This window comes from Syngnathoides biaculeatus, chromosome 6 (assembly GCF_019802595.1).
Source record: "Syngnathoides biaculeatus isolate LvHL_M chromosome 6, ASM1980259v1, whole genome shotgun sequence".
NCBI lineage: Eukaryota > Metazoa > Chordata > Actinopteri > Syngnathiformes > Syngnathidae > Syngnathoides > Syngnathoides biaculeatus.
Genome location: NC_084645.1, coordinates 19502985 through 19530808, shown reverse-complemented (window position 1 = coordinate 19530808; position 27824 = coordinate 19502985). Strand labels below are relative to the sequence as shown.

Sequence of the window (27824 nt, the reverse complement as noted above, 5' to 3'; positions counted from 1 at the left end):
CAACATTTCCAAAATGGTACACTGGCACAGCGTCAACATTCTTCCATACAAACATCTTCTTACAAATAAAGTAAGGGACGTTCCTAACCCTTCAAAACGTGCATGGCTACCATTTTCTAAAATTCAAGAAAGACATTTGAGTTGTTTCATTTTGGGAAATGCCCTCTGAAACATTGAGAAAAGTTCTCCAACTAACGGAAATGTATCCCGGTTTGTTCTGGAAAGGGTGGACTGTGACTTCATTCTTCATTGGCGGAAAAAAAATACAGTTTATAAAATAATGCTAACAACGAAACAAGTTCACTGTAAATGTATTGATGATTGCGAAATGTTGTATCCACAAATCCAAATTTTGCCTTTTTGAGAAGGAAAACTAGACAGTACACGAGTATTACATTTAACTACAAACTTTAAAACGGTTATTATATTTTCTTCGTTTGAATATTTGACAACAAATGTCGTCCGCGCTTTGCAGGTGTGTCAAGGGCAAGAAAACGGAATGACCAAAATGATTCCGGTTCATTGTGCCGCCTGTTGGGGGTAACCTTTCACGCGTACAATTATGTATTTCTTTTTCAACTGTTACGTATTGCTATCACGAGTTTTTTTTTTTTTTTTTCTGGCGTTGGCATAGAACATTTTAATCCGTTGGGAAATAAGAAAGTCGCGTCTTCATTTAAATGTCCGCGCATTGACGACGACGGGAACGTCGACCTCCCCAACATGGCCGCCAACAGGGCCCTGCCTTCGCTTACAGCGTTCATGTCTATGATTCGCACGTCGAACCCGACTTCCCCTTTTGGCTCCCTTTGAGCGCCATCTGTTCTGTCCAATGAGACGTCCGAGAAGACGATTAGGTAATCACAATACAGTGGGCGCAGCCAATCACGGGACGTTTTTTTTTTTTTTCTCTTGCCAACACGCGCGTACTCATCCGCGTGCTCGCCTAACGTCAAGGGGACAGTCACGTGAAGGCGCTCGCCCGGAGCTGATTGGGCGAGACGCGCAGAGGGCGTGCCCCCACGACGGCGTGCGTGCGCGCGCGCGTTTGACACTGAGACACAATTACAACAACTTTGAGCCGATGCTTGGCGAACTTTGCCATATTAGCAAATTGCAGGCGAGCGTAAAAACAAACAAACAAACAAACAAATCCACCGTTGCAACCACACACCAGTGCCTGGAGTCCCGGCGTTAATATGAGGCGGCTGGAAGCTAATCGGAAGGGCTGCTTTCCTTGAGGATTGGGAACGAAAAAGACGCGACGCGACGCGACGCCCCGCGCGAGAACGAGGTGCGCGTCCGCTCCCGCCGCCCGCCGCCCGTTGCAGTTCCAACTTGTCCAGCATGAAATCGTGCGGAGTGTCGCTCGTCGCCCTCGCCGCCGCCTCCTCTTCGGCTGCTGCGCGGAGTCTGAGCGCCGCCGCTAATGACGACGAGAAAATGGCGTCGACAAGAGCGAGCGAAACCGAAGAGGACTTTCCGACGCTCACGACGCAAGAGAGAGAGAGTCTGCTCGGAATTGACAGGTAAGAATAACTGCGGTCTTAACGGTTTGTTTGTTTGTTTGTTTTGCTTTTTATTTTTGGGGGGCGGGGGCGGCAGAAAAATGCGCTCGGTTCCATCTGGGTGTGCTTCACAATCCGACGCGAACGTCGCCCTCAAGTAATACGGAACCGCCTGTGTTGTGTGTCCTCTCCTTGCAGCTCACAGTTTGGATTTCACAGGCTTCAAGAAGATGGCGCCAGAACGAAGGCCTTGCTGTTGAAGGTTTGCCGTCCCCTCCCGGGGTCAACGCCGCTCACGTTGTTTAGCGCCGACTTGGACGTAGACGCAACGCACACGTTGTGGGGGTTGCCCGAGAAGGTCGCGCACATTTACCGCGGCCACCGTTTTAAGACCTCCCAAGCTAGTCCCGACCCTCCGTCCGCAGTGCTGCAAAGTAAGGACGAACTTTGACGTGTTAACGTCGGCAGTAATTCGAGAAGAGAGCAGCAAAAATAGTGCTGAGAAGAATCTTCCGCGGCATGTTGACAGTTGTCGGCGTCCGCAAAACGTTGCTTTGAGTTCGGTGCGTCCGCTCGCCGGTTGCGGAGCACTTTGCAGCCCGCACAACTCAAAACGCCTCGCCGGCACAGAAGCACAAAGCACACGAACCGCGCAATTTGAAGACATTTAACACAAATATTGTCGCGTGGCGGCAGCCAAGATGGCGGAAACGCCACGAAAATACTAACTAGCAGAGCTAGCTCGGCTAATCCCGTTAGCCCCAAAAAATGCAATCTCGGTATCAGTCCGTTTCTCATCTTTTGGGGGACGGACAAACAAACAAAAACAAAACAAAAAAAACAATCGTAAGAGTCCACGGTGAAGGTTTTGGACGGCGCGTGCGTGGCCAAAACCTCAAATGTGTTTTGCCTTCAACATGTGGTTTGGGGGCTTCGCGCAGGAGCGTGAGCATCCCATAGTGTCTGTTGATGCCCAACCGTACGCAACATCCACAAGACCTTGCTCGAATCGTGTATAAACAATTTACGTATGTGCAGCCGCACCAGAAGCGCAATTTCTTTGTTGTATACTGAAGACATTCAGTTGTCAGCTCAAAAGATGAATGAGAGAAAAGTTCAAAATGCCCTCTTTTATCTCGTCTTCTTGACACTTAGATGTGTTCAACAACGCGGGTCAGAGCACTTTTGGTTTGAGGCCGCCCACAACCTTACTTGCAAAAAAAACTGCGTCAACTTCACCAGATTGTCGCGTTTTTGGTTACAAATGCTTTTCCTCGCCTTTACTGCAGGGTCTTTGAGTTCTTTTGTTTCTGGGGGTTTCTCTCTTCGAAGAGGCCCAACGCATGCTCTCTTGGGTTCAGGTCCGGTGACTGACTGGGCAAGTCTCTAGTCCTCTTTATGCTCGCGTGTACGGCAACTGCGCTGACATCGCCGTAGCTACCCCGCGTGTGCTTTACATTGATACACTCGAGCGCAGGCCGTGTGCTCGGTTGTGAAAATGTTTTGCAGTTTTTTTTTTTTCTCCACGGCCGCCGGTATTGACGAGGACGACACAGGGTGGAGTTCCTTCTGCACTTTTTGGTGATTTCCGGAAGCGGTTTTTACTTTCCGTATCGAGGGAGAAAGCGCCAACACTGGCAACCGTGGTAGTGCATCTGCTAAGCAGATGATACGTTTATGATGCGCATTAAGAGGCCTTGAGACCTTCCACTTCCCCCCCGATGAAGTTCTTTGTTTTGACTGTGTGTTTTGGGTCATCATCTTGTTACACGATGACGTTTCTGTAAAGTACCAGACAAAATGTTTTTGTCAAGTTCACGTATAAAGACTCGTGAGGCCGTTCCAGGAGCGGCTCCGGCATGAACTCCGTCCGCCAGGCTTCACAGATGAACTTGTGTGTTTTGGATCATGAGCAGATCCTTTCTTTCTCTATCCTTTGGGCTTTCTGTCTCTCGGCTAGAAGTTCATCTTGGTCTCATCAGTCCGTAAACGTTTGTTCCAAAACCTTTGGAGCTCATTGCTGTACTTCTTTGCAAAATCCAACCTGTTCTTCCGATCCTTTGTGGCGGGTACAACTTCAATATATTTCTTAGTGGGTTGTCGTACCTGCAGGCCTGCCCTTTGTTTTGTTCCTGTTGTTATCTTTGTGTGATTCGTCGCACCTCTCGCAATATTTCTGTCTTCAGCTGCCGTTGATACTCTTGGCTGACGTTTTTGTCTGCGGCTCAGGGCACCAGTCGCCCCTCCGCGTATTCCCAGTGTTTGGATGTTTGTTCCGCTCTTCTCTCAGCTTCCAAAATGGTTTGCTTTTCTACCGCAGACACCTTTCTGGTCTTCATGTTTGCGTAACAGCAAATGCAGTTTTCACACGTGAAATGCAAAGGCAAAATAAAGCGCGATGTAACGTTGAAGCGACCAATCTCAAAAACAACACCCGAGCAACTCGAAACACTCCTTTCAGAATCAGCTTTGTCGGCCAACACGCAAAGAATTTGTCTCCGGTAGTCGGCGCCGCCCTGGTACGACGTTGGGAACAAAGAATAAATCCAAAAAAAACTGTTTGAATGCCTGCTAGTTTTGACTTGCATTGATTGGTCGCGCCTACCCGAAGGAAGGAGCTTGGAAGAACAGGTGGCCAGGATGGTGTGGAGGGTCCGAAAGGATCCCGCCTGCTCTGGACCTCGTGGGAGTCCTCGATAGTAGGTTAGAGCGCCGTCGGTTTTGAGTGTTGCTTATTGGATTGATTGGGTTCAAACAAAAAAGCTGCTCTGGACTGAACCGCCGAACACAAATGTAAATACCGTGGAAGGGAAAAAAATACCCAACAACAATAAAAACCCAAATCTGGAATTCTGACCTTTTGTCTCATCTTCATCGTTTGATGTGAACCACAATTGTCTTGATTGCTTTGAAATATGAATCAAAAGACATGCTTCTCTGTCCAGGCCGTCGGCTGCTATAACGCCGTCGTCCTGAAAGCGGAAGGGAAAGTAGATCCTGAGGTTTTCTGTCAGCTTGGCCATTTCCACCTCCTGTTGGAGGATTATCCAAAAGGTTGATTTGTATTTTGCTCAAGCTGCTCTGATGCGCTTTCATTTTTCTGAATTTGCCTCCGTCTCCCTTTCCTCAGCATTATCCGCGTACCAGAAGTACTTCGGTTTACAGGCGGACTATTGGAAGGTGAGTCTACAAAACGGTTGCATAGTTTTGCTGAGACTTTGCGCTCCTCTCGATTGGTATCATTGGGAAATTAGGATTTTAGGCCGATCGATTGGCTTTGTCTCATCGCCGATCGGAAGACATTTATTCCGTGTCGTTGTCGCGTAGGAATCCAACGAGGTACTTCATTTTTAGCCTTGTACTGCAATGACTATCTGCCGGTCAATACACGGGTTCTCAATCTAGTCGGTGAAAAAACCCGGAATCGGTGTGGGACTACTTTGCAGTGTCTCAGACAAACAACACGTCAATAAATTGTTTGGAGTGTGTGCGCTCAACACGCGTATATCATGGGGAAATGTCACGTAACTGTTCCAAGACCCAAAAAAAAAAAAAAAGATAATGCGTTTGAAGAATGTACATAAAGAGCAGCCCAAAAAAAAAAAAACAAGAACCAAACTTTAGAAGACAGACAAACGCAACCCAAGTGTGGCCACGACAGCGAGAGGGCCAGACGAAGGGCGTCATTCACCGTTTTTGTTGGAGTCGGCGGCCGTTCTTTCCCTTCTCTTGCTTTGACTTTTGTCTCAAGTCTGAGAGGTGACGTTGAAGATGCCGCGAAGACTCGGCAAGTCCATACGATCAATGAAGCGACGGTGTACGCGCATCCGGTGCACATTGTTTACCGGTGCAGTTCCTTTACGTTGCGCCATCTTGTGATGGCTCTTTCAAAGGCGCCGCCGATCGGCGACGGGCCCCCCCAAAATCCTGACGGTGCACGGCCCGGATTTGCATCGCAACGAAAAGGCTCGGAGGTTCTTTCAGGCCCTTACCCTAAACGTTATTGTAGTCCAAGTGCGTCTAAACACTGAGACCAAAAATGTCGTTTTCGCCCCAAATTCCGCCAGCCGTGAACTCGATGCCGATGGTCTGGCCTGACTGAAGTGAACGGCAGCCTGGCAGTGGCTCCTCTTTCACACCCCCCCCCCCCCAACGTTTCTTACCAGGCCTCGACCAATTGGGCGTCAAATGACCGTTCGGATCATCAAACGCGACGTTGCTTTCTTCGCCGCCGCAAGACACCGCCATAATCGCTTTTAACAGAGATCCAATGAAAGCGATGCTTATTTACCATTCGTATCGAAAAAGGACATCCTGGCCATTGAAGCCAAATTGTCTGTTTTCCCGTTTAGCAAATTTCCAGCTCAGCTCAGCTCAGCTCAGCTATGTACTTTCCACAACACGTCTCTATTCTTCTTCTTCTTCTTCTTTCTCTGTTGCCTTCATGCTCCTTTTTAACATGCTGCCGCTAATGAACGAGCCGACAATCGTTTGTTTATTAATACTTTGATGCATACATTAATGTAACTTGAAGCGCACATTTATTTTTTTTTTTCTACATTTTACCGTATTTCTTGAGCATTTTGTACGACAATGATTTCAGTCGGATTTATTTAGCCACTTGACATTTTTTCGATTCATCTTTTTTTTCATTGTCTTGTATGGTTTATATAAATATAAACGAATGGAGAAAAGATCTCAAACTGCTATTGATTTAATTTTAAGGGAAAATACTGTCGGGATGTAAATAGCGAGAGGGATTGTAAAGTGACCTTTATCGAGATCTACATTTTTGTGTTGTAGTGTAACAACAATAATAATGATGTGACGTGAAAGGATGACATTTTGTTTGCATTTCCCTCAGAACGCTGCCTTTTTGTACGGCCTGGGCTTGGTCTACTTCCACTACAATGCGTTTCACTGGTAAGAAAAAACTGCTTTTTTTTCCCCTCGTCTACGATCCTATCAAGTAACCTCGGGAGCATTTTTTGCCTTACGTGGGACTGTAACGCTCCAACTCATTCTTTGAATCAGAATTCCGTGCTTAGGGCTTGAAAAGTGGATCTTGGGGCAAAAAAGGGATGCATATTGTGACTGATTGACTGTTGCCATTGTCGACATTTAATAACCCGCAGCAACCGGTGTTGACCGAAGCTTTTAGAGCACGAGTCGCCAGAACGCTGACGATTTTACGTACAAACGTGAGTGCTAGCACTAGCTTGTGAACTGTAATGCATTAAAAGTACATGAACGCGAATGAAGCCATCCTTGAATTAACGTCCTTTCCTTAGCACTGATGATGTCACTACTTTTTTCTCGCACACACGCAGGTGGTGTTATCGCCATGGTAATGAGTGTGTCCGGTCGTTTTCTGGTGCCGCCTCATTGAAAGTGTTTGATTTGACAAGGTAAAGGCCATTGATCAGAAAAGGTTGGGAGGCGGTTTTCGGTGGACATGTTGTGTCGCGTCGCCACCGTTTGACCGAGATTTGACGGGAGTCGTCTTGACACGGGTCAGTCGGCATCGAGCAAATTTTTCTTGTAGTCTGATCCGGGCATTAGAGATGAGTTGAGAAGCTCCGTCAGTCAACCAGGAGGTGCTCAGCGGCGAGCTGCTGCTCCTCTGCGTCGAGCAGAGCCAGATGAGGTGCTTCAAGACGCCCGAGGATAAGCTGCCTTTGCATAGGTTGCGCATAGAGCTCGTGCACGCGACAGCACCATTTTCACGCCGCCGTATTGCCGGTCAAACAGAGCTGCTCGACGTTGAACCGGAGGAGAATATTTACAATACCCGAGACCTGTTGTGCGGTTGGTTGTCGTGACAGACGAGACAGATTTTCAAAGAGGTCATTGTATGGTATAACGGCTGAAAAGACCGGAAAATATCAGGCAATTAAACGTGATGGTAGGAATTATTCTTCTCAATCTCAAATTCCCAAAAAGTATTTATAATGCCAAGTTGGCTCTTTTGAGAACAATGCGTATTAAAAAAAAAAAAAAAAAAAAAAAACCCTGTCGCAGAGGTTTACGCGGGTTGCGTGGCCGCAATCGCTTCCGTGTACGTTCCGTGGAGACGACTCCGTCCTCTCCCCCCCCCCCCCCTCAATCAAGTTAACGTTTGTAAAACCAGGGATCATTTATTTAAATATTAGTAATTGTGTTGAATACTAGCTGAAAAGATGGATGGATTCCGGCAAAGGTTAACGTGTAGCCGAGTTCACTTCCGCCTTCATGAGCCGTCTCCGTGTTGAGAACAGATCCAGCAACAAAGTATTTGTACGCGTCCAGACTTGTCTACGCTTTCAAAGTTTTCCGTGGAAATCTCGCCGACTTCCTCACCAGATCCACGTGTAGATCCAGTTGTCCAAGACAAGCGGAAGCGAATTAACAGTCCAATTTCATTTCGCTATTAAATACGGGTTCTCTATGCAGAGATGATCACATTTTTCCGCGTACCGTCGTTAATTTCCACCTTCTAAATCTCTGACAGTATCAGACGAGACTCTGGGCGTCGTGCTACAAGACACATTTCCATGTCGTCTCCAACAGACTTAGCATTGAGGAATGTTTAGCTTGACCGGCAATATGGCGACGTAAACAAAAGTCAGGTGTTTTTTATGACGTAGCTGCACGAGCTCTATAAGGAGCGATGTTTGTGGACCCAGTTCGGGTCGCAGTTTGTTAGCGCAGTGATTGCTTGCTTGGTCACGCTAGCAATGGCGACAAGGTTGCTCTTTGTGTGACTGTGAGTGGGGAATACACTGTCACGGTTTTTTTTTTTTTTTGTTTGTTTTTTTTTTGTCATCGTGGGAGTCAGGCCGTCCAGTGACGGAGCAATTTGAAAAAGAGCTAACCGAACGATTCAGCTGACGACGTGACCGTAAGCCTCTTTTCGCTGCAGTCTAGTCCCGGACTTGACGTCACCGCAGCGTTTTCTCTCCGGGCTCAGCCGGCGTGGGAGGAGAAGCAGATAGCGGCGGAGCGATGGAAAAAAGTGGGAGGGGTCGGTGAAAACCAAGGTGGAGGGAAATGGGAGCAACGAGTTCAGGGAGAGGAGGGCGCTGATTTGGAACCTCCAGTACATTTTTCTTCTGCTTTGTCTTCTTTAGTGAACGTAAGGAAGGTTCACGAAACATTGCCTAGAAAACAAACGCGGCACCTTTTTTATTTTTGTAACGTGAACATCTTTTGCTTGGTTTGAAAAAGGGCTCCCCAAAAGTATGGTCATCCATTTTTCTTTTTTAAGTTCTCCAGCATCTTTCAACATTGCATCCTTTCTCGTCTGTGCGCCGACGTTTGTTGTGATCTCGCCCTCGCTTTTTTTTTTCCCCAACCAATCACATTCGTTTGTGCCACGGGCCACCCTATCACCATTTTGCATTGCTACCTAGCTGTTTTTTGTTGTTGTTGTTTTTGTTTTTTTTTTTTTTTTTCCCACAATGAAAGTTTAGTCGCGGGTGCCATGATTAAATGTCCGCGATTTCCTAGTCATTATTTTGAAATACACTTAAAATGCATGATAAGTGCTTCATTTGTCGGGGTGCCAGCCGCCAGAGGGCTAACGTGGATTTCTGTGGGACTGAAAAATTTCCCCCCTCTAAGCCACCCCGTCCGCTTACGACTATGTCGGGCCCTTTTCTTCTTCTTCTTCTTCTTCTTCTTCTTCTTCTTGTGGTGTTGAATAGCCACAGCACTGAAATTCAAACTTTTTGGCTGAAAGCGAAAATGGGGAATTGCTCCAGCGACTACCGACCGATGTGCACGCTTTCACGGCCGCCGGAAAGCTCGTCCTCGGCAGCCTAGGCGGCTTTCTTGCCCCCGTGCCGCCGCAGGGGAATTTTGGCTACAGTGGCTCATCGGTGCCGGGGTGGCTGACGAACGTGCATCATCAGCGCACGAGGCGGCGCTGACTCAGACCGGGTCTTCATCCCCACCCTCCTTTCTTCTTCTAAGTTTAGCCAGAGCTCCACGGAAGTCGTCGTGGCTAGCCAGCGAGTACTCTTGACAGTGCGTAGCCCGAGTCTCTCCTCCTCTATTCCTTCATCTGCAAAGCTGTCCCCCGCGGCCTTGACTGAGACCGGGTTTTAGACTGCGTAGCCCGCCCGGAGCGCTCGTTCTCAAGATTTAGATTCGGCGTCATCCTCCACCAACAGGTTCAGGTATTGCCGCCACGACAGGCACCGAGCGCCTTACGGCCGCAGCTCTGATCTCGGCCTCTGTGGCCCGTCCCGCAGGTATTGAGCCCGGTGGCTGGGGCTGTGGGGGGGGGGGGATCCGTGTTACCCTTTCAGGCTGTGGCCGACCGGGCCTCACGGGTGCAAGCCCGGGCACCAGCTGTGTGCCTTTTGAGGCGGGCTCGGGTGGCCTGCATCTGGACAAGGGAAAACCCGTGTCCATAACTTCTCCCCCATCGTGGTGGTGTTTGTCTGGTCCCTCACCTCTGGGGGCGTGAACCCGCAGACAACTTAGCTCCTCCACGATAGGATGACGGCTTGAAGAAATCAGAGCATTGTTCCAAGCCTCTCACCTGGGGGACTTCCTTAAACCCAGCTGCTTATTCAGACAGACAATTCTGAGTGACGTCAACGGGTCTTAAGACTGTGTTCAACATGCATATTTTCATAGTTTGTTGGTGTTCTTAAATGGCCTGACACTGGTGTGGTGTTGGCATTTTGGCAGCGTGTGTCTCGAAAGAGCAAGGTTGTGAGAGAATTTCATTGGTGAGCATTTAATGATGAATCAACACGCACCTTCTTTTGCAGGGCAATCAAGGCTTTTCAGGAGGTGCTCTACATTGACCCCACTTTCTCCCGAGCTAAAGAGATTCACCTGCGACTGGGACTTATGTTTAAAGTCAACACCGACCACGAGTCCAGCTTAAAGGTACAGCTTTTTTTTTTTTTGTGGTTCCTGTCCTTGCTCCAGACCAAGCCACCTGCAACAAAAACAGTTATCCAATCAACGTGTCTGCTCTTGATAAAATTAAAATGATGGTGGTCCGGTGGTGCGGTAGAGGCCTTATCCAGCTTCGTCGCACCCCGCAGATGAACAGATGTGTCCGGTCTAGCTGGAGGAAGCCCGCTTTGCCGCCTGGGTAGCGAAAGGTGCGGACAATGGTAAAGTTCTGTCGAAGGGAACGGCATGCACTCCGATCTCGGCCTTCATGTTCTCATGCGGACTTTGCACAAACAAGTCACGAGTCGTGGACAGTCCTCAGTACGTGTAAAGGACTTGAAAGTCGCATGTTGGGCCATCTTTTGCATTTGGATCTGAGTTTGCGTCTGTATTCCACAATTTGAGCGTGAAAAGTCCTTTCGTTGTCATCTTAGATGTACTTTGAAATACAATCGGTGGAGGTTCAGTAGTTGAAGACGATATCGGCTGTCGCTGGTATTTGTTGTTTTGGTTTTTTTTTTTTTTCTGCGCTTTGATGGTTCCACTGGTTTTCGCACGCTCGAACTGGTTGTTAAAACTCGCCTTGATCGGTTGGTCCTTATTGTTTCTTAATTATGCCTATTAGCGGCTGAGGCTTCATAGAATGCGGTAACGGGTGTGCAGGGCCTTGAAAAAGTATTCGTAGCCCTTTCAGTCACAAACTTCAATGTGTTTTGTTGAGATTTTCTGTGCTAGACCAACAGAGGAAACGGAACAAAAATGATATCTAGTCTTTGAAATCTTAAGGGAATATATTGTAAATCTGGAAAGTGTGGTGTAGGTTTGTAATTCAGCCCCTCAACTGTACTCTTTTATACATCGGCAACCTTCAAAGTCACCTAATAAGTAAATGGAGCCCACCAGCGTGTCATCTACTTTCTGGAAAAGTCGAATTTTGGTGTAGATGTGCGACCGCCGGTGGGGTGGGGGCGGCACATCGCTCGCAGACTTGTAGCTGTGATTGAGACGGCGCTTAAGCGGAACGGACCGTCTCGATCCTTCACTTCACTTCATTTCATTTCAGCTTTGTATTTTCATGAGAATCGAGTCGATGAGTCAAAGGAGTTTCTGGAGGAGACCAAAAGACAGCAGCAATTGTAAACACGATGAAAAGTCAATTATTATACGTCTACAACAATGGAACATTACATGAGTGTTGCAAACACGCTGCGAGGGAAGAAGCGTGCAGGGGAGGGGTCGTCAACCTGGCTGTGCAACTGAAGCGTGGTGGGGTGAAGCCAATCATAAAAAAAAAAAAAAAATATAAAGTATTGGCCCGAAATGCAAGTTAGCAATTTGCATATTCACGAGTTTCTAAATGGTCAGCCTCCACTGGCGACTATGAATGTATGCTATTGCATTCAATCTTTTTTTCATCGTTTTGACCCATCTATGGTGTGCATAAAACATAAATGGACTTTGATAACGTGGGACCTTTATTACCTGTACACTTGCTGAAGGTTTTATGATGGTGACGGTTTGAAATTTCAATTGACTTCAGAGTAAAACGTTGGAACCGGTGGAGCTGCTTTGAGTTATTTTTGTCATCTCGGTCTCGCTCTGCAGCCGGCTGCTGAATAGTAATCAGAGTAGATGGGGGGGGGGGGGGTTGCACTGGCAAGCAAGCAAGCAAGCAAGCAAGCAGTGTGAGAGAGAGAGAGAGAGAGGTGGAATGTCAAGCGAGCAGTCAGTGCCGCATTCCCACCCAAAGTGTGAAGGAGGAGGAAGGCGGGTACGGCAGAGACCCGCATGACGACGCGCCGGGGCTCCCACGGGGAGGCTGACCAGCCGCCCGTAACGTAGGTAACGCTTTTATTTTATGCACCGCTCGTTGCGACGTGCGCTATTCCTCGGCTCTCTTGACCACGGGCGCCGACCCGCGCGGGGTGCCTCCCGGCTCGCATCCGTTGTCTACGCGCTCGTCGGCGGCGACCAGGCCGGACGGCGCTTAATGAATCTTTCAGTGGCTGCGCTTTGCGTCGTAAACGTGAATCTCGAATGTGGACGTACGTTTCCAACTGACCCAAATGCAGCGGCGCACGTGCGTTGTCGCTTTAAATGCAGGTGTGGGCGGCATATGGCGCGCGGGCCGTATGTGGGGCCGGCCTCCAAGTAATGCTGAGTCTAACTTCAAAAGATTTGCTTTTTCTTTGACTGTATGTTCTCGTCGTAACTTTAGTGAGCTTTTATTTTCTACACTACTTTGTTTTTAAAGGCTTTTAATCATGTAAATCACAAAGTTAGCTTGTCTATAAAATATGCTCCGTATCGTTTGCTTGCCTTCCCTAAAAATAATTAAAGTTGTGAGCGACGATGAATGAGCCCTCATACCTCCACGTCCAAGTTTGGCAGGTGATTTTTTTTTCACGGCAAATCATCTGGACCGTGAGCAAAACGTTAGGGTACTTGGTTCAAATTTGAATTTTAAAACCAAACAACTTTGTAACTTTGTCGATTGGGATCTTATGTAGGCACGGGATCAGAATCAGAATCATTTTCATTTGCCAAGTAAGTACAAAAACACGCAATCTATCTTTAGTAGTTGGAGCCACTCTTGCATGACCACAGAAAGAGACACGAAAACACAGTTGAAATAGTTATTGCGAAATCAAAAATTAGCAGTGGAGTGACGCCGATCCATTTTTGAGAATCGTGCGAATGATGCAGCGTCCTCGAGCAATTTTAGAGCGGCTCGAAATGACTAATAGGCCAGTAGGCTGTGCTGGTTCCGTGACCAGGCAAGACACCGCGAAAGCGGGAATATTAAAACCTAAAAATCCAAAGTCAAAACTGGAGCCAGCACCATTTCAGTAGCACACCACTGGCTTTGTTCTCCAACCGAAGGATGGCAATAAATTCCTCTAGGTTGGGTCCATTTTTCATTTTTCAGGAGCTGACCGCTTTTTGCGACAGGAACACCGTTGCCGGCAAAAACCCGCTGCGGTCCGGATTGGTTCACTCTTTAGCCCACAAAATGACATCGTTGGTACGCAAAGACTTTGGTGGTAAATGTTGGGACGACTTGTGGACTTTGTGGAGATGACGTTTTCTTTCTACCCTTCAAAGGGTTTCATGAGGAAATTCAAAGAAGGGTGGGGGGGGGGGGTCCAACGACGGACTCGTGTGTCTCTTGGCCCTCCCTCGATGTACCAGCGTGCTTGGTAACCCAAAAACCTGGTTCAGTTCAGATGGGTTCTTTTGGTGGCCTTCAACAGTTTAGTCGGCGACGCAAGAAGCTGCCGATTGTCCATTGGAAGCGAAAGAGTCACGCGGTCCTAGCCCCGCCCCCTCGAGGCAAGGTTCAGTTTTGCTGGTAGCCTTGGAAATATGGAACTGTAAAAAAAAAGCGTTGTCTGCCTTTTACGTTGGTTGCGTTCCACCACCTTACTTCAATTCAGAGCTCCGAAGCCGTCACTTTTCAAAAGTTTGAACGTGGAAATGCAAAAAAGTACCTTCAGTAGCCTGCATTTGGTCCTCTTCAGCCCCTCACGAAAGGTTTCAACCAAATTGAAAGTCTTTCTTCTCTTTCCGCAGCATTTTCAGCTGGCGCTGATCGACTCAACCCTCTGCACTTTGTCCAAAACTGAAAGTAAGCCCCACTCCATTATTTCTTCTTGCCGATGTGCTTTGACAAAAATAAAAATCAGGGCGGCCGTGTAGAAAACGTGAGGGAGTAGGAAATCATTTTCTGCTGCCGTCTCCGGCCCCCGAAATGGGGTTGCCTAGGAGACCAGCAGCAGCAGCAGGAGAGCTGCGACATCTCAGAACCGTTCAGCGAGCTTGCTTTTCACATTGCAAACGCGCATACATGCATTTTCACCCTACTGTGCCCGCCCCCCCCCCCCCCCCCCCCCCCAATTTGTCCACCGTGCTGCCTCCGTCCTGCACGTAGTCACTGAGAGGTCTTTGGGCCCTGAACATGCAATATTGATTTTGCACAAAAAAACATGAATTCATTTGTTCTGCTTCTGCCCCCCCCCCCACCCCCCTCCACAGTTCAGTTCCACATTGCTCATCTGTATGAGATCCAGGTAAGATGCACATCTTCACTTTTTTTGTTTTTTAAACTAATCTCTTCATACTCTACCCAAGCGAGGTCATTCGATTGAGATGTGGTGTTGTAATTTTGTGTCTTGAATGTTTGAGATGGGTCTGCAATTCGGGCTGTCCCTTGTCCACGTCAGCAATGTGGCAAAACAGCTTAAGTGGAAGGCAAGTGTCATAAAATATTTGCTCCTCCGAATATGATCAGCGACGACTAGACCGCGAATGTAATCTAGCGAGGCCAATGCAGCCTCGTGAGTTGCGACAGAAACGCGGCTGCTGAAAATGTTCAATCATAAAAAAAAAAAAAAAAAAAAAACCGGACAAAGAGCAGTTTCACACGGCCCCTTAACAGGCTTTGATTTGGAGGGGAGGTGTCGTGACAACGTGACCCGTCCGGCTTGAGGTTGGCACCCGTTCCTTCAGAGTGGGTAGAATCGGGCTCGATATCAGACGCATCATCTTTGCGTTGACTCGACTCCGCCTTAGGCAATAAGCTGATTTCATACGGCAGGTTATGAAAGTCCCAGAGTTAAAAGAAAAGTGCACGTGGCAGCTTTGAGTCCCGATCCAAGACCGCCCCCCTCCGGGCGTTGGTTGTCCAGACAGTCATTACGAGTGTGGGAGGTCTTTGGTGTGTTCGCTTACCGTCCCCGACGGTGGGCTCCGTTGTCTTGCAGAAGAAGTACCGAGCAGCGAGAGAAGCTTATGAGAATCTGTTGCAGACGGAGCGTCTTCCTGCTCAGGTGAAGGCCAGCGCGCTGCAACAGCTCGGTGAGTCTCGCTGGATCCTCCTCAATACTCTCAAGCAACAATTTGCTCCTTTCTTCCTGCCGGAGAATTTTTTTTTTTTTTTTTTTTTTGCTTGTAGTTGATGATGACGGATTGCTTGAACACCGACTTTGTTGAACACGTCACACGTTTCATGCAAACCATTTTTTAAAATTTAAACAACCTGTCCTCACTAACATTTTTTTTTTTTTTCTTTTCTCGGTGTACATTTCATTGAAACATAGCCTGTAAATCCCCAAAAGACAAAAACGTCTTTGGCCGTCGATCTCACCCAAGCGGGTCGGAATGTCGCACCGGCGGGACGAGGGCGCCCCTCCCGCCCTCTTGCGTTGAAAGCAATGAAGGATTTCATGGCGCTCGCATCGTTTGGTTCTGATTCCGTGACTCCTCGTTGCCGTCGAGCGGCTCTTGCGCGTGCCTTCGACGTGACGATTTCATCGGATCGTCTGTGTCAACACAAATGACTCGAGGCGTTTGAAAAGCTTCTTCGAGACGCTCTTTTAATGTTCCTCCGTGGCAGAATTCTAATCGTAACTGCAACTGAGCGAGCTTCGATGGCACGTGGATCTACTCCATACTTGACGTCCATATTTCAAATTCAAAGTTCTTGTAGCAGTCTCACCGTAGACGGACCAAATGTCCCCTCGCGAGCGCTTCGGTACCTGCGGCGTAGTTCAATTCGAAAGCGGATCTGCTGTCCCGCAACCGAGCCCTGAAAGTCTTTAGTTTGGTCTCTCTTAGGCTGGATGCATCACACTGTGGAGCACGTAGGAGAGAAAGCCACCAAGGACGCCTACGCCATCCAATGTCTGCAGAAGTCCATAGAAGCGGACCCGAACTCTGGCCAGTCCTGGTACTTTCTTGGGAGGTAAGACGGCGAAAAGAAAAGAAAAGGAAAGGTCGGCGCTAGCGTCGGTCCTGTTGTCATGGCAACAGTAAGACCGACCAAGGGACCGGCCTCATGCACCGTTTTGTTGAAGATATTGATATGGTGGCTCGTCATTGGTCTTCCTCCACGTCCCCTTTTTAGGTGCTACTCCAGTATCGGCAAGGTCCAGGATGCGTTCATCTCCTACCGCCAGTCCATCGATAAGTCCGAGGCCAGCGCCGACACCTGGTGCTCCATAGGGTGAGCGCTCAAAATGCACGTGTCATTTCATAACACACGATTGCACACGATTACAAGACGATATGACCTGAGGGGTTTTTTTTTTTTTTTTTTTTTGGGTAGCATTCATTCCTTGAAGTTTTTGCTTCGGTTTGTCATCTGCACGCCCGTAAAAACTGTTCACGGTGATAAAACTTCAAACCGCAGGTATTTGGAGCTGAATAATATTGTATTACGCTTCAAAATGAAATCCGCCAATGAAGACCTAGAAAATATGAATTGTCCATTTTTGTCAACGTTTCATCCTGCAGGCCGGTTTTTGGGCCCTGAGCCATATGTTTGTCATCCCAATCACAGAAAACTTTTTTTTTTTTGTGTGTGTTTTTTTTCTTGATTTTTTTTTTTTTTTTTTTACATAAATATGAGCTTCTCGAAATCGACTTTTCCATGTGTTGACGCAGATTTACGGCAGCAGAAAATCCTCCATTTTTCCCACCTTTCCATTTTATCCGGAAGACGCCAAAGTCAATTTTTTGCGCCTTGGGGCGGTCGCACGTCAAGTTTGAAGGCATTAAAATTGGCCACTCTTCTAATTTCACGCAAACGGCGTCTCCCCGAATCCGCGGCGGTATTCCGTGACTCGGCCGGTCGGAGCAGCGTTCGGCAAAGGGGGGGGTGACGGTTTTCCGCGTCCGCCTCCAGCGTGCTCTACCAGCAGCAGAACCAGCCTATGGACGCGCTGCAGGCCTACATCTGCGCCGTACAGCTGGACCACAACCACGCCGCCGCCTGGATGGACCTGGGCACGCTCTACGAGAGCTGCGGGCAGCCGCACGACGCCATCAAGTGCTACGTCAACGCCGCGCGCAGCAAAGCCTGCGTCAACGCCGCCGCGCTGGCTCAGCGCGTCAAGCTGCTGCAGGTAGTCGGCTTTTCCGTTGGCTAAAAGTCGGACGCCACCCCGGTCGACGGCGAATGCGCGTCAGAATCCTTTTCATATCCGATCCCTCGGATATGGATTATTCTGTGCTTTTGTGCCGCTCGTACACCTTCATGACCTCAAACATTCGTGTTGTCTTGTTGCTTCTGCACTAAAACACTGTCTCCTAGGCTCAGTTGTGTAACCTACAGCCAGGTAGTCTGCAAAATAAGAGTAAAATGCTCCCTAGTATTGAGGAGGCGTGGAGCCTGCCCATCCCCGCCGAGCTCACGTCCAGGCAGGGGGCCTTGAACGCCGCGCAGGCACAGCAGGTGAGAGATCCGGCTCCTTCTCCGGAAGCGCGAGCGCAAGCGATCGCTAGTCTCAAGCTTAAAGATGGACTCAGGCGAGGCGTCCGGCTCGGACCACTGCGACGAGCGCCGACCGTCGTGCGATTGGGGCAAATAAAAGTCGCCGACGTTACGCTCGAAGGCCTTAATCAATTGTTCGAAAGGCGTGAAACCAACCTCGTCTTTTCATGCATTCATGTGGAAGCATGCAAATGTATGCAGAAGATTCATGTCCGTCCACCCACGCACCCTGCACCCTCCCTTCTTCCGTGGCCCTTTTGCGTTATGTTTTTTTTTTTTTTTTGTGGGTGGGGTGGGGGCGCCGCGCCGCCCGCCCCCCGAAAGCGCAGATGGCGGTCATCACAAGCTGTTTCTCTGCTGGATTTGTAGGCTTGCAAGGGGGAGGGGGCCCAAAGCGACCTTCGTGCCAGTCCTGCCAAAAAGAAACGCGCTGCCAGCCCAGCCCAAGTAATGCCAAGAGCACAACGTGGTGCAATTCAAGCGCCAAACTCTCATTTCCCTATTTTTTTTTTTTGTTTTTTTTTTTGGGGGGTTGTGCGCAGAGCGTTTCGGACTCGTGCGCAGACGGCGCCAATCAACAGCCGACCCCCGGCTGGTACCTTACACCGCAGAAGCTTCAGGTAAGAATTGTGGCTGTGAAATCATCGTTGGATGTGGCATTTCAAAACAAACGCGCATCGGATTGATTTGTCGAGCTCCTCCGTCGGCTTTCTGTTTTGGATCCGAATCGTCTTCATTTGACAAGTGATGTCAAAAACACAAAGAATTTGTCTCCAGTGGTGGTGGCCAGACGGTCAATTGATAGTGTCGGGGTTAATGCAAACTCCACACAGGCGGGGCCGGGATTTGAACCCGGTCCTCGCAACTGTGAGCCGCACGTCACCATCGATTGTACGTATAGCTAAGTTATGCTGTAAAAGACTAGAGAGAATACAAAATGAAAGTATACTGAAGTAGAGGAATAGAATAAAGAATAAGTGCATGGATTCAAACCCGGAAATGACGCGTTGCCGCTGGGCCGAGTGCAGTGAACGGGTACAAAGCACCGAGTGGGCGAGTACTTGGATACTAAATGCCCAAAGTACTTCACAGCGCCACCGATTTTGTTTTTACATTCTGAGCGATCTCAACGTTGAACACACTTTGACATTTGGATGAATGTTTTGCAAAAAGCAGTCAAAGAAAGTGTTTTGATGGACAAAATATTCACAAGTGAATTATATACGTTGTTGTTTGGCTTCAAGAGGCCCCGTAGCTCAGTGGTTAGAGCAGTGGTTTGGTAAACCAGGGGTTGTGGGTTCGTATCCCACTGGGGCCTCCACTCCCTGAGAAGGGTTGCGTCAGTCAGGAAGGGCATCCGACGTAAAAATTGTGCCAAACAAATATGTGCGTTCATCTGAGATGACACGCTGTGGCGACGCCGAAAGTAACCTCCCCCTCGTTGTTTGGCTTCAAGAGATCTTCTGAACCGGGCCCTCCATTCTTTTACTGAAGGACTCACCCCTGGTGGTTGAGAGGCAACATTTCACATTTACGTACTCTTCCTCGTTTGATGTCATCTTCCAGCAAAATGTGGAGTTTATTTTTTTTAATTTTTTTTTTATTTTTTTTAAAAAATGTCCTATGCAGCTTCTGGACCATTTACGAACCAACAGAGCCATCCTCAAGCCCCTCCAGGTGCAGATGCTGAGCCAGCTGGAGAACCAGTTTTCACTTATGCAGCAGCAGGTCCACATTTTGACTTGTGCAAGATTTCTTAAGCAAGTGCACACAATTCCTCAGTTTTGTTTTGTTTTTTTTTTTTTTTTTTTTTCCCCCCCCCTTTCGGTCTCATCAGGTGAGGCATCAGGCGATGGCGGGCGTCCAACCGCGCATCAGTCCTCAGCCAGAGTCCCCCACCTGCCGCCAAGACCCCCCACGCTCTTCCCCCCTCAGTCACGCAGCCATCATCGCCCAAACCACGACCAACGGGTCTCGCTCAAGTCCGCCGTCGGGGCCTCTCGACGCCGGGTCACCGGGAGGGGGCGGCGCGAGCGACGCAAACGTGCCTTACGCGCAGCAGAATTGTCTACCTCAGGACTGCGGAGCCGTCGGCGCCGGTCCCGCCCATGCGAACGGGACGCTGACGAGTCCGCATCGCGACGCCAACACTCAGGTAGAGATTTGCTTGCGCAGCTTCCACCCGTCTTGGTTTTTGGCCCATTTGGGTCCGCGACGGCCATTCGGAGCTGTTCCCGGTCCGGTTTTCCCCTCGTGGCTCCGGGCCAGCGTTGGTACGGTTAAAACTTGCCCGCGAAAAACCGACATTTGGTCGTTAACAAAGTTTCGTATCTTGCTGACTTTCTGATGTTCGTCCTCGATTCGTTGAATATGTCCCAAAGAAGTCCGAAACGTGTATTCCAAATCAAAGGGCAGACAAAAAGCCTCGAAGAGTTCGGTTCCGTCCGATTAACGGTGCACCACTTGGTTTCGATTGGTTGCAATTTATCGGCTGCGTTTCCTGTGGTCTTTGTCTAGGGTCCGGGTTCGCATTTGGCAGGTCCCAATGGAGAACCCCCTTTCTCGTCCTCCTCCCCCCAGACCTTGTTCTCTTCCTCAGCTATTCTCAATCAGGTGGGACATTCTTCTGGGCCCTGCACCGTCTCGTCCTCGGCGTCCTCCTTATCCCCCGCCTCCCCCAGGTCCACGCCCAACCGCTTGTCCTCGCCTAGCCACGTCGCCGCTACCTCGGGGCTCCGCACCAAAGACGACGCGCCTTCCGGGGGTGGCGGGGGGGCAGCCGCCGCAAATCTCGGCACCGATCGCGCGGGGCTCCGGGCCGAGGACGGGCCCGACTCTCCGCTCGCCGTTTCAGACAATCCTCCGCTCTCCCCCTCGCTGAAGGGAAAAGCCGACCCCGCCGCCAGTGACGACAATAATAACTGTCGTGACCTCGGAGGGCCTTTCTCAGAGAAACTCAACAACGTGCACGCTGCTTCGGAGGACCCCTCGCCGTCGTCGCCAGTGTCCGCCGCCCGCTCTCCCCGGAGCCCCTCCTGCCTTAACGGTCGGGGGCCGCAAAAGACGGCGGCCCCGGGAGAGGCCCGGGCCCTCCGCGGGCGCTCGGCCTCCGCCGGCCTGGCCCCCTGGTCTTCGGTTTCCATCTACCCCGGCTCCGGCGAGGTGCTGAAAGCCTGCAGGTACGATTCCTTCCTGTTGCAAATTCAGCCTTTGTTTCAGCCTAGACGGAAATTCCCAAAATGGACACAGTACGTTCCTAAAGGGTTCGCGATTGAAACAAATTTCTCCAGATGGGTTCTGCATGTAAAAGCCAAACTACGACTTCTGCTCAATTTGAATGGTTCTTTTCCGGCCCTGATCCAGGTTGACGATAACGGCAAAAATGAATTTTCATCTCCCGTGTTGATTAGGATCGGTGCCGACATTTTGGGTATTGTTGTTTGACGCAAAGCGGGTCACAAACGATGACGACAAATCTGCCGAGTCCAAAGTGAAATTCCAGAATAGGAAGTCAATGAAGCGGGTCACTGGCTTGGAGTGGAGGCTCCCCACACGCTTTGCAAAAATCAAAAATCAAAATCAGGACACACTTGCTCTTCAGCATTATTGGCGAAGCAAAATAAAATCAAAGTTTCTCTAGTCTGCCGTCTCCTGGGAGCACGGCCCAATTGTGAGAATGAGAATTCATATGAAGAACAAATCTTGATTTTTACTCTCGATTTGTAAAAGGAAAAACCGTCCGTCTTTATTTCACGCCTTGTCAAAATCGGATCCACATCCTGCTGCTCTTGTCAGCCGAGCGAGTGTGCAGAAAAAGTTGCGAGCGAGCGAGCCACGTGGCGCGTTCCATCGGCAGGACGTCAACTCGTAAACGTCATGCAGTCGCTTGACCGGAGGACGTTGACACGATGAAAAACGCTAAGCTAAGCTTAACCCCGAGCGCAGCTAAATAAATGTAAATACGCCACAAATAAATCGTATGCTGCAGAATTTGATTGCAGCATTTGCGTCCGTAACATTTCCTTCGTCATACCGTCACTTTTTTTTTTTTTTTTTTTTTTTAATATATACCAGCGCTTATTTGTCTAGTTCAGTGATTCCCAACCTTGATTTGAAAAGTCTCACGGCACACCAGCGTCCAAAAAAGTCACCGAAAGTGGATCAGCGATATTCACTTTTGATTTGCAAAGCTTCTTTTCCGAGCCGATCGAAGAGCATCTCCTCCAATTTCGGGTCGCTCACTCCCGCCCGCCAACTTCTTACCCGTGCTAATGACACGACCCCCCCGCCTTCAGGAACTTGGGCAAGAACGGCCTGTCGGCGAGCGGCGTCTTTCTGGACAAGTGCCCGCCGCCGCGACCCCCGAGCACGCCCACCCCTCCGCTGCCAAAGGACAAGCTCAACCCGCCCACGCCCAGCATTTATGTGAGTACCGGCGACCCGGACCCGATGTGACGTCGCAAGCGACCATTGAGCCTTGCGCCTGGTCTCCGACTCGCAGTTGGAAAACAAGAGGGACGCCTTCTACCCTCCCCTCCATCAGTTCTGCACCAACCCTGCCAATCCCGTCACCGTCATCAGGGGCCTGGCGGGAGCCCTCAAACTGGGTAAGCGTCTCCTCGCCCGCCCGCCGTTTACGATCATTTTGGGTGGTCTGATGTGGGGCAGCATCGCCATCTGCAGACAGAAAACGGGACTGCGCTGCAGAAAGAAAAGCGCGCTTGAGCTCAAACCAGGATATTTTGGATAGATTGCTACGTGATATTAGTTTGTAGAGCTGCTGAATTTTTCTCGAAGCATGAAATGTTAATTATTTATTTTATTTTTTTTTTTAAATCATGGACTACTTTGAGAGTGTGTTTTTGTGTGTAGTGCTAGATGATGAGTTCCAAGATTTGACTCAAGCCAGTAAAAAGTGCCGATTTTGTGAGCCGAACCAAAGCTTGGTGAATGTGTCCAAATGCTGCACATTTGTTACGTTTGGGCTTTTCTATGACGGGAAGAATTTGAGCCCCAAATTGTCATCCGTGTGTAGCCACACACTTGTTGCCATGGCGATGGTGAGGCCCAAGTTAACGCTTGGTGGAGATTTTGTGTGTGTTGAAGAGCAAATAAAGGGCAGGACGGTCTAGGATTGCAGATCATGTTCATGATCACAAACAGTAAATTGCGTTAATTTGTCTCACGGTGACGTGAGCAGCACCCCCCCGCCCCCCCCCCCCTTTTTTTTTTTTTTTTTTAAGGTTTTTAAGTTTCTCGATCTTGCGTGTCTCGTATGTCAATTCTTGTCAGGCGCGTTTGTTGTTAGATTGTAATTGTCAGTCACACTTCCCCCCCAGTTCTTAATTCCTGTGCTGAAATTGTTGTCGGACAACATAAAAAAAAAAAAAAAAGACTTAATTGTGACATTGTAGAATAGTAAGGCGAGTCACCGACTGCATTTTGACCGAAGCGAACGAACGCAGCACATTTCAAGGGTTGAGGGAGCCTCGGTCTTCCTCCCGTTGTACGCAGACTTGGGCCTCTTCTCCACCAAGACTCTGGTGGAGGCCAACCCCGACCACCTGGTGGAAGTGCGGACCCAGTTGGCCCAGCCCGCCGACGAGAACTGGGACCCCAGCGGCAGCCGCAAGATGTGGCGCTGCGAGAGCGGCCGCTCGCACACCACCATCGTCAAGTACGCCCAGTATCAGGCCTCGTCCTTCCAGGAGTCGCTTCGGGTCAGTAGGAACCGCCGCGTCCGGAGCCGGCCCGCGCGCTCCACTTTTAAGTTGACGTCCGTTTGTCAACCAGGAGGAGAACGAGAAGAAGAAGGAGACGGAAGCGGAGGCGGCTCCGTCCGACAGGTGACTTTTTCTTTTTTTTTGCCGTCGAGAATTTTCTCCTTCGCGTCGCTCACGCTGATGCGCTTTGGTCTGCAGGCGGAGGAAATGTCCTTTCAAGCACATCAAGTTCGGCACCAACATTGACCTCTCCGACGAAAAGAAGTACGTAGAAGAAGAAGAAGTACGCGTCGGCCGTCGCAGGGAAAATGAAAATGTTCCTCGTGTCCCTCCGGCGTGCGGGCCGTTTTTCGTGACGGGGAAGATAAAATAAGAGAGCAAATGTAGGCGACGTTGAAGAATTTCACATTTCAGTTGACTTTTGATGATTTGAGTTCCATGCAACCATTGTTAAACCCGCTTTGAAAAGTCTCTCACCTCTCAAAAGTCGTCTCAATCAAACATTTGCTTTTACTTTGGGGAACCGGGAACCGGGAATCCCGCCCCTCTCAAAAGTCGATCGGATTGGAGCGCGAAGGCGTCGTGCTTTTAGTCGTCGTCGTCGTCGTCGTCTTACGCTCTCTGCCCCCGGAAGGTGGAAGCAGCAGCTCCAGGAGCTGAGCAAGCTCCCGGCCTTCGCCCGGGTGGTCTCGGCCGGCAACCTGCTGAGCCACGTGGGCCACGCCATCCTGGGCATGAACACGGTGCAGCTCTACATGAAGGTTCCCGGGAGCAGGACGCCAGGTGAGCGACAAACGGCGCCCCCTGGCGCCTTTGCTCCCCGTTCTCAGCGAGCGCTCGCCGGCTCGTTCAGGTCACCAGGAGAACAACAACTTCTGCTCGGTGAACATCAACATCGGCCCCGGCGACTGCGAATGGTTCGCCGTGCCTGAAGCGTACTGGGGTGTCATCAACGGCTTCTGCGAAAAGTGCGGCCCCCTCCCCGTTTAGCGCCAGCTCGGTGTCGGTCCTCCGGTCTCGACTTCTTCTTTTTCTCCGGCGCAGGAACAACGTCAACTTCCTGATGGGCTCCTGGTGGCCGAACCTGGAAGACCTGTACGAGACCAACGTGCCCGTGTACCGCTTCATCCAGCGGCCCGGGGACCTGGTGTGGCTCAACGCCGGCGCCGTCCACTGGGTGCAGGCCGTCGGCTGGTGCAACAACGTCGCGTGGAACGTGGGACCCCTCACAGGTCGGGGCGCCGCTCCGGGAAGGCCCGCCGGGTCCCGTCGACGCGGTTTTAAGGCTTTGCTGTGATCTGCTGACGTCGTCGCCAGCTCACCAGTACAAGCTGGCGGTCGAGCGCTACGAGTGGAACAAGCTGCAGAGCGTCAAGTCCATCGTGCCCATGATCCATTTGTCCTGGAACCTGGCCCGGAACATCAAAGTCGCTGACCGCAAGCTCTTTGAGATGATCAAGTGAGGCTTCGCTTCTCCTTTCAATCATCAATAGAAATCAAATCAATTCAAGAATCCACGAAATTTCACTTTTTAACCAAAAAAAAAAAAAAACTTGTTTTGCTTGAGCCGTGCGCCGAATCTTTCCCACGTTGACTTTGTGCGAGTCAGAACCCTCTGCCAGTGCCTTTTCAATCCCGGCTTGATTGTGACCCGCGTCAGGTACTGCTTGCTGCGGACCCTCAAGCGCTGCCAGATGCAGCGGGAGCTCCTGTTGGCCGCCGGGAAGGAGTTGGTGTGGCACGGGCGCGCCCACAACGAGCCCGCGCACTACTGCAGCATCTGTGAGGTAGACCCAACCCCGGAACCCGGGAGACCCATCGAAGCGAGTTCAGCCGTCCCGGGGGTGGGGGGTTGGGGGGCGAAAACTGTTTTGTTTTTTTTGTTGTTGTTGTTGTTGTTGTTGATGATAGGAGACCCGTGAGTGGAAAGTTCCCTCCAGGAGAGACGATTGGAAATTCTGTTAGTAGACCTCAAATTTCAGCAAACGTAACTTTGAAAATCGACTCTAGGCCAAGAATTCATCGTTTGCCGATCATTGATGGGCTCTGTTTGGAAAAAAAAAAAAAAAAAAATGTACATTTGAATCCAAAAATTAGTTTCTTTTTAGCCTTGTCCCGTCTCTTTCGACAAAGTACTGTACCGCGAACGAAGTTGTTTCAAAAAATATTTGGGACAGACGAGACGTAACGCCGGATCAGAACACGAGACAAGTTTGTTCTTTCACGATTGTCAGAGGACGTCGTGCAATTCTTGTATTTCGATCCCAGCTTTAATTGCGCAACTTAAATTCGTTACATTGTGACAACAATGAAAAGGGGCGGGGGCGGTTTGGGGGGGGGTGCGCTGGACAGGCTTGCTTGAGATACGACGGAGGTACTTTTAGTACCCACGTCGTGCCAATCGCGCCCTTCCTGGCCCCGCTCCGAGCTGCCGTTTGGTGCATTTGGACAAACCCGTCCCCCCCCCCCCAAAAAAAAGGCGAAGGGACAATACGCGTAGCCACAGCTGCTCGGCAAATCCCAGAGCGGGACCGAGTCGGACCCCTCGCGAGGGGACTGCCGCCGGAGCCCAGTTCTAACTAGTGTGAACTTCTCGGGCTCCTTCCCGAGAGCCCATCGGTGAAGAAATGCCGTGGCTGTGCTCGTCGGCGCCCCCAGGTGGAGGTTTACGACCTGCTCTTCGTGACCACCGAGAGCAACAGCAGGAAGACGTACGTGGTGCACTGCCAGGACTGCGCCCGCAGGGGGAGCCCCGGCCTGGACGACTTTGTGGTGCTGGAGCAGTACAAGGTCGAAGAACTCATGCAGGTCTACGACCGCTTCACTCTGGTGAGTGCGTCGTTGGCGCTTCGCTCGAGAGTGCGCAGGGGAGCCTCGCCGAATTCCAGTCAGGGCGTGGTTCCCGTTTCGCAACTCGGGCCGGTCGTGGTTTTATCAAATATTTCTAATCCGTCTCTTTCTTGTCACTCCATGTTTGTGCAAAAACTTGAAACCATGTGGAAAAATATGAAAACGTATCTTGACTTGATTTGTCAGTCAAATCCGCTTCAACGTACGCGCGGCCAACGACGAAGAAGGAATACGGAAGTAAATTATGTGCCGTGGGCATTTTTTTTGGTTGTAAAATTCATATTGTTTCAAAGTCATCCCATTTCCAACCGCTGTATTTCAATTGAACTTTTCAACGTTAATAAGTTCAAAGGCAATATTTTGAGATTCGCCACGTTAAGGAGGCGGGGTTACCTCCGGTCAGACGCCAACAGCCAGCCGATCCAGCTCCGCTTTCTTAGTCCGCACGAGTTGTGTTGTGTTCAATTTCAATTGGTCTCATCAGTGGTACGAAAATCATTTTTCAAACTTTTCCCTGAAGAAATGTGCCATTTTGTTGTCCCCGCCGTGCATTTGAGGTTCCCGTTTGTTGTTTTCTCCTCGCAGGCGAGTCCCTCGCCTTCCTCTTGATGATGAAGATGACGACGATGATGACGCGGCTCTTGCAGACCGACCCGACCCCCCCCCCCCCCCCCCCCAAAAAAAAAATGGACAAGGGACTTGGGAAGTAAGCCGTCGGTCGTCTTGTTCCATCAAGGCAGCTAAGCTGTGCGTAAGCTGCGTGTCTATGCAACTGGCCTCCCCCCGGTGGTCTGGAGGGGGATAGCAGCTCCCCTCCCCGCCCCCCCATAAGTGTTTCTGCTAACGCTTCTTTTTCTTTTTTTTTTTTTTTTTTTTTTTTTTCATCTCGCTGGTCTTTTTCTTTTCTCCATTTTCTAAAACAAAGGAGCCGCCCCCCCCCCCATTTTATTTTTTAAATGTGAACACTTGAGCGATGCAATTTTTTTGCAACATTTCCTTTTATTGATATTTCATTTTGCTCAAACAATGTTGATGAACGGTTTGTAGACACGAAGCCACGTACGTTGCACATAAAATTCAAGGTTTTTTTAATTCTTTTGATGTAAATGTACACTATTTATAAATGCATATTTATTGCTTGGAAATATTTGTTGATGAAACGCTGTCATTTTTTCTTGGTCCAGAATACCTGCCATAAAATTTAAAGGAGCCTTGTGATTTTTGAGCGGCGCTCCTAAAGTTTTGTATAGAAATAAAAGTGCTTAGTCAGCATCTTCAAGCGTTTGCACGATTATTTATCGGTCAGGAGATCAATTTCATCTTTTTGCAGACGCAACATTGTGAGCTGCGTCAGCGACCGCTCGCTGCCATTTGATGAAAGTATTCGGAAAGAGCTCGCCGCGCGTTATGCGCAACGATAAATTTGGTCATCGCAGTTTCCTCGTGAAAGCGCCGGCGAAGAGGGCGTACCCGCGAAAGAAGCCAACTTGTTGTGGGCTCTCCTTTTTGATTTCCAACGTTTTGCGGGCACCGCCCGAGCCAAATCCGAAAAGAGGAAGTCGTACAAGTGACAGT

The 27824-nt window shown here is 49.7% G+C and overlaps 1 protein-coding gene across 1 annotated transcript; it reads left to right on the top strand.

The window, feature by feature from the left end:
- Nucleotides 1-7: 7 nt before the first annotated feature.
- Nucleotides 8-26915, top strand: kdm6a (lysine (K)-specific demethylase 6A). The gene is made up of 30 exons (XM_061823745.1): nt 8-1529; nt 1707-1770; nt 4454-4562; nt 4639-4688; nt 6373-6431; nt 10271-10391; nt 13977-14031; nt 14439-14473; nt 15167-15260; nt 16020-16146; nt 16309-16407; nt 17089-17308; nt 17497-17637; nt 18046-18123; nt 18219-18296; nt 19306-19404; nt 19514-19831; nt 20194-20855; nt 21972-22101; nt 22178-22283; nt 23191-23396; nt 23470-23522; nt 23598-23663; nt 24034-24182; nt 24253-24367; nt 24444-24631; nt 24717-24858; nt 25060-25186; nt 26058-26228; nt 26835-26915. The coding sequence occupies exons 1-30, from the start codon at nt 1348-1350 to the stop codon at nt 26856-26858; spliced, it is 4068 nt and encodes a 1355-aa protein (XP_061679729.1). The 5' UTR covers nt 8-1347; the 3' UTR covers nt 26859-26915.
- Nucleotides 26916-27824: the final 909 nt, after the last annotated feature.

Excerpts from the sequence above, each read along its gene's own strand:
- kdm6a (XM_061823745.1), top strand. The coding sequence starts at position 1,348 with ATGAAATCGTGCGGAGTGTCGCTCGTCGCCCTCGCCGCCGCCTCCTCT. Across the intron at positions 17,309-17,496 it reads AGCGCGTCAAGCTGCTGCAG|GCTCAGTTGTGTAACCTACA; the intron begins GTAGTCGGCTTT and ends ACTGTCTCCTAG. Across the intron at positions 18,297-19,305 it reads TTACACCGCAGAAGCTTCAG|CTTCTGGACCATTTACGAAC; the intron begins GTAAGAATTGTG and ends TGTCCTATGCAG.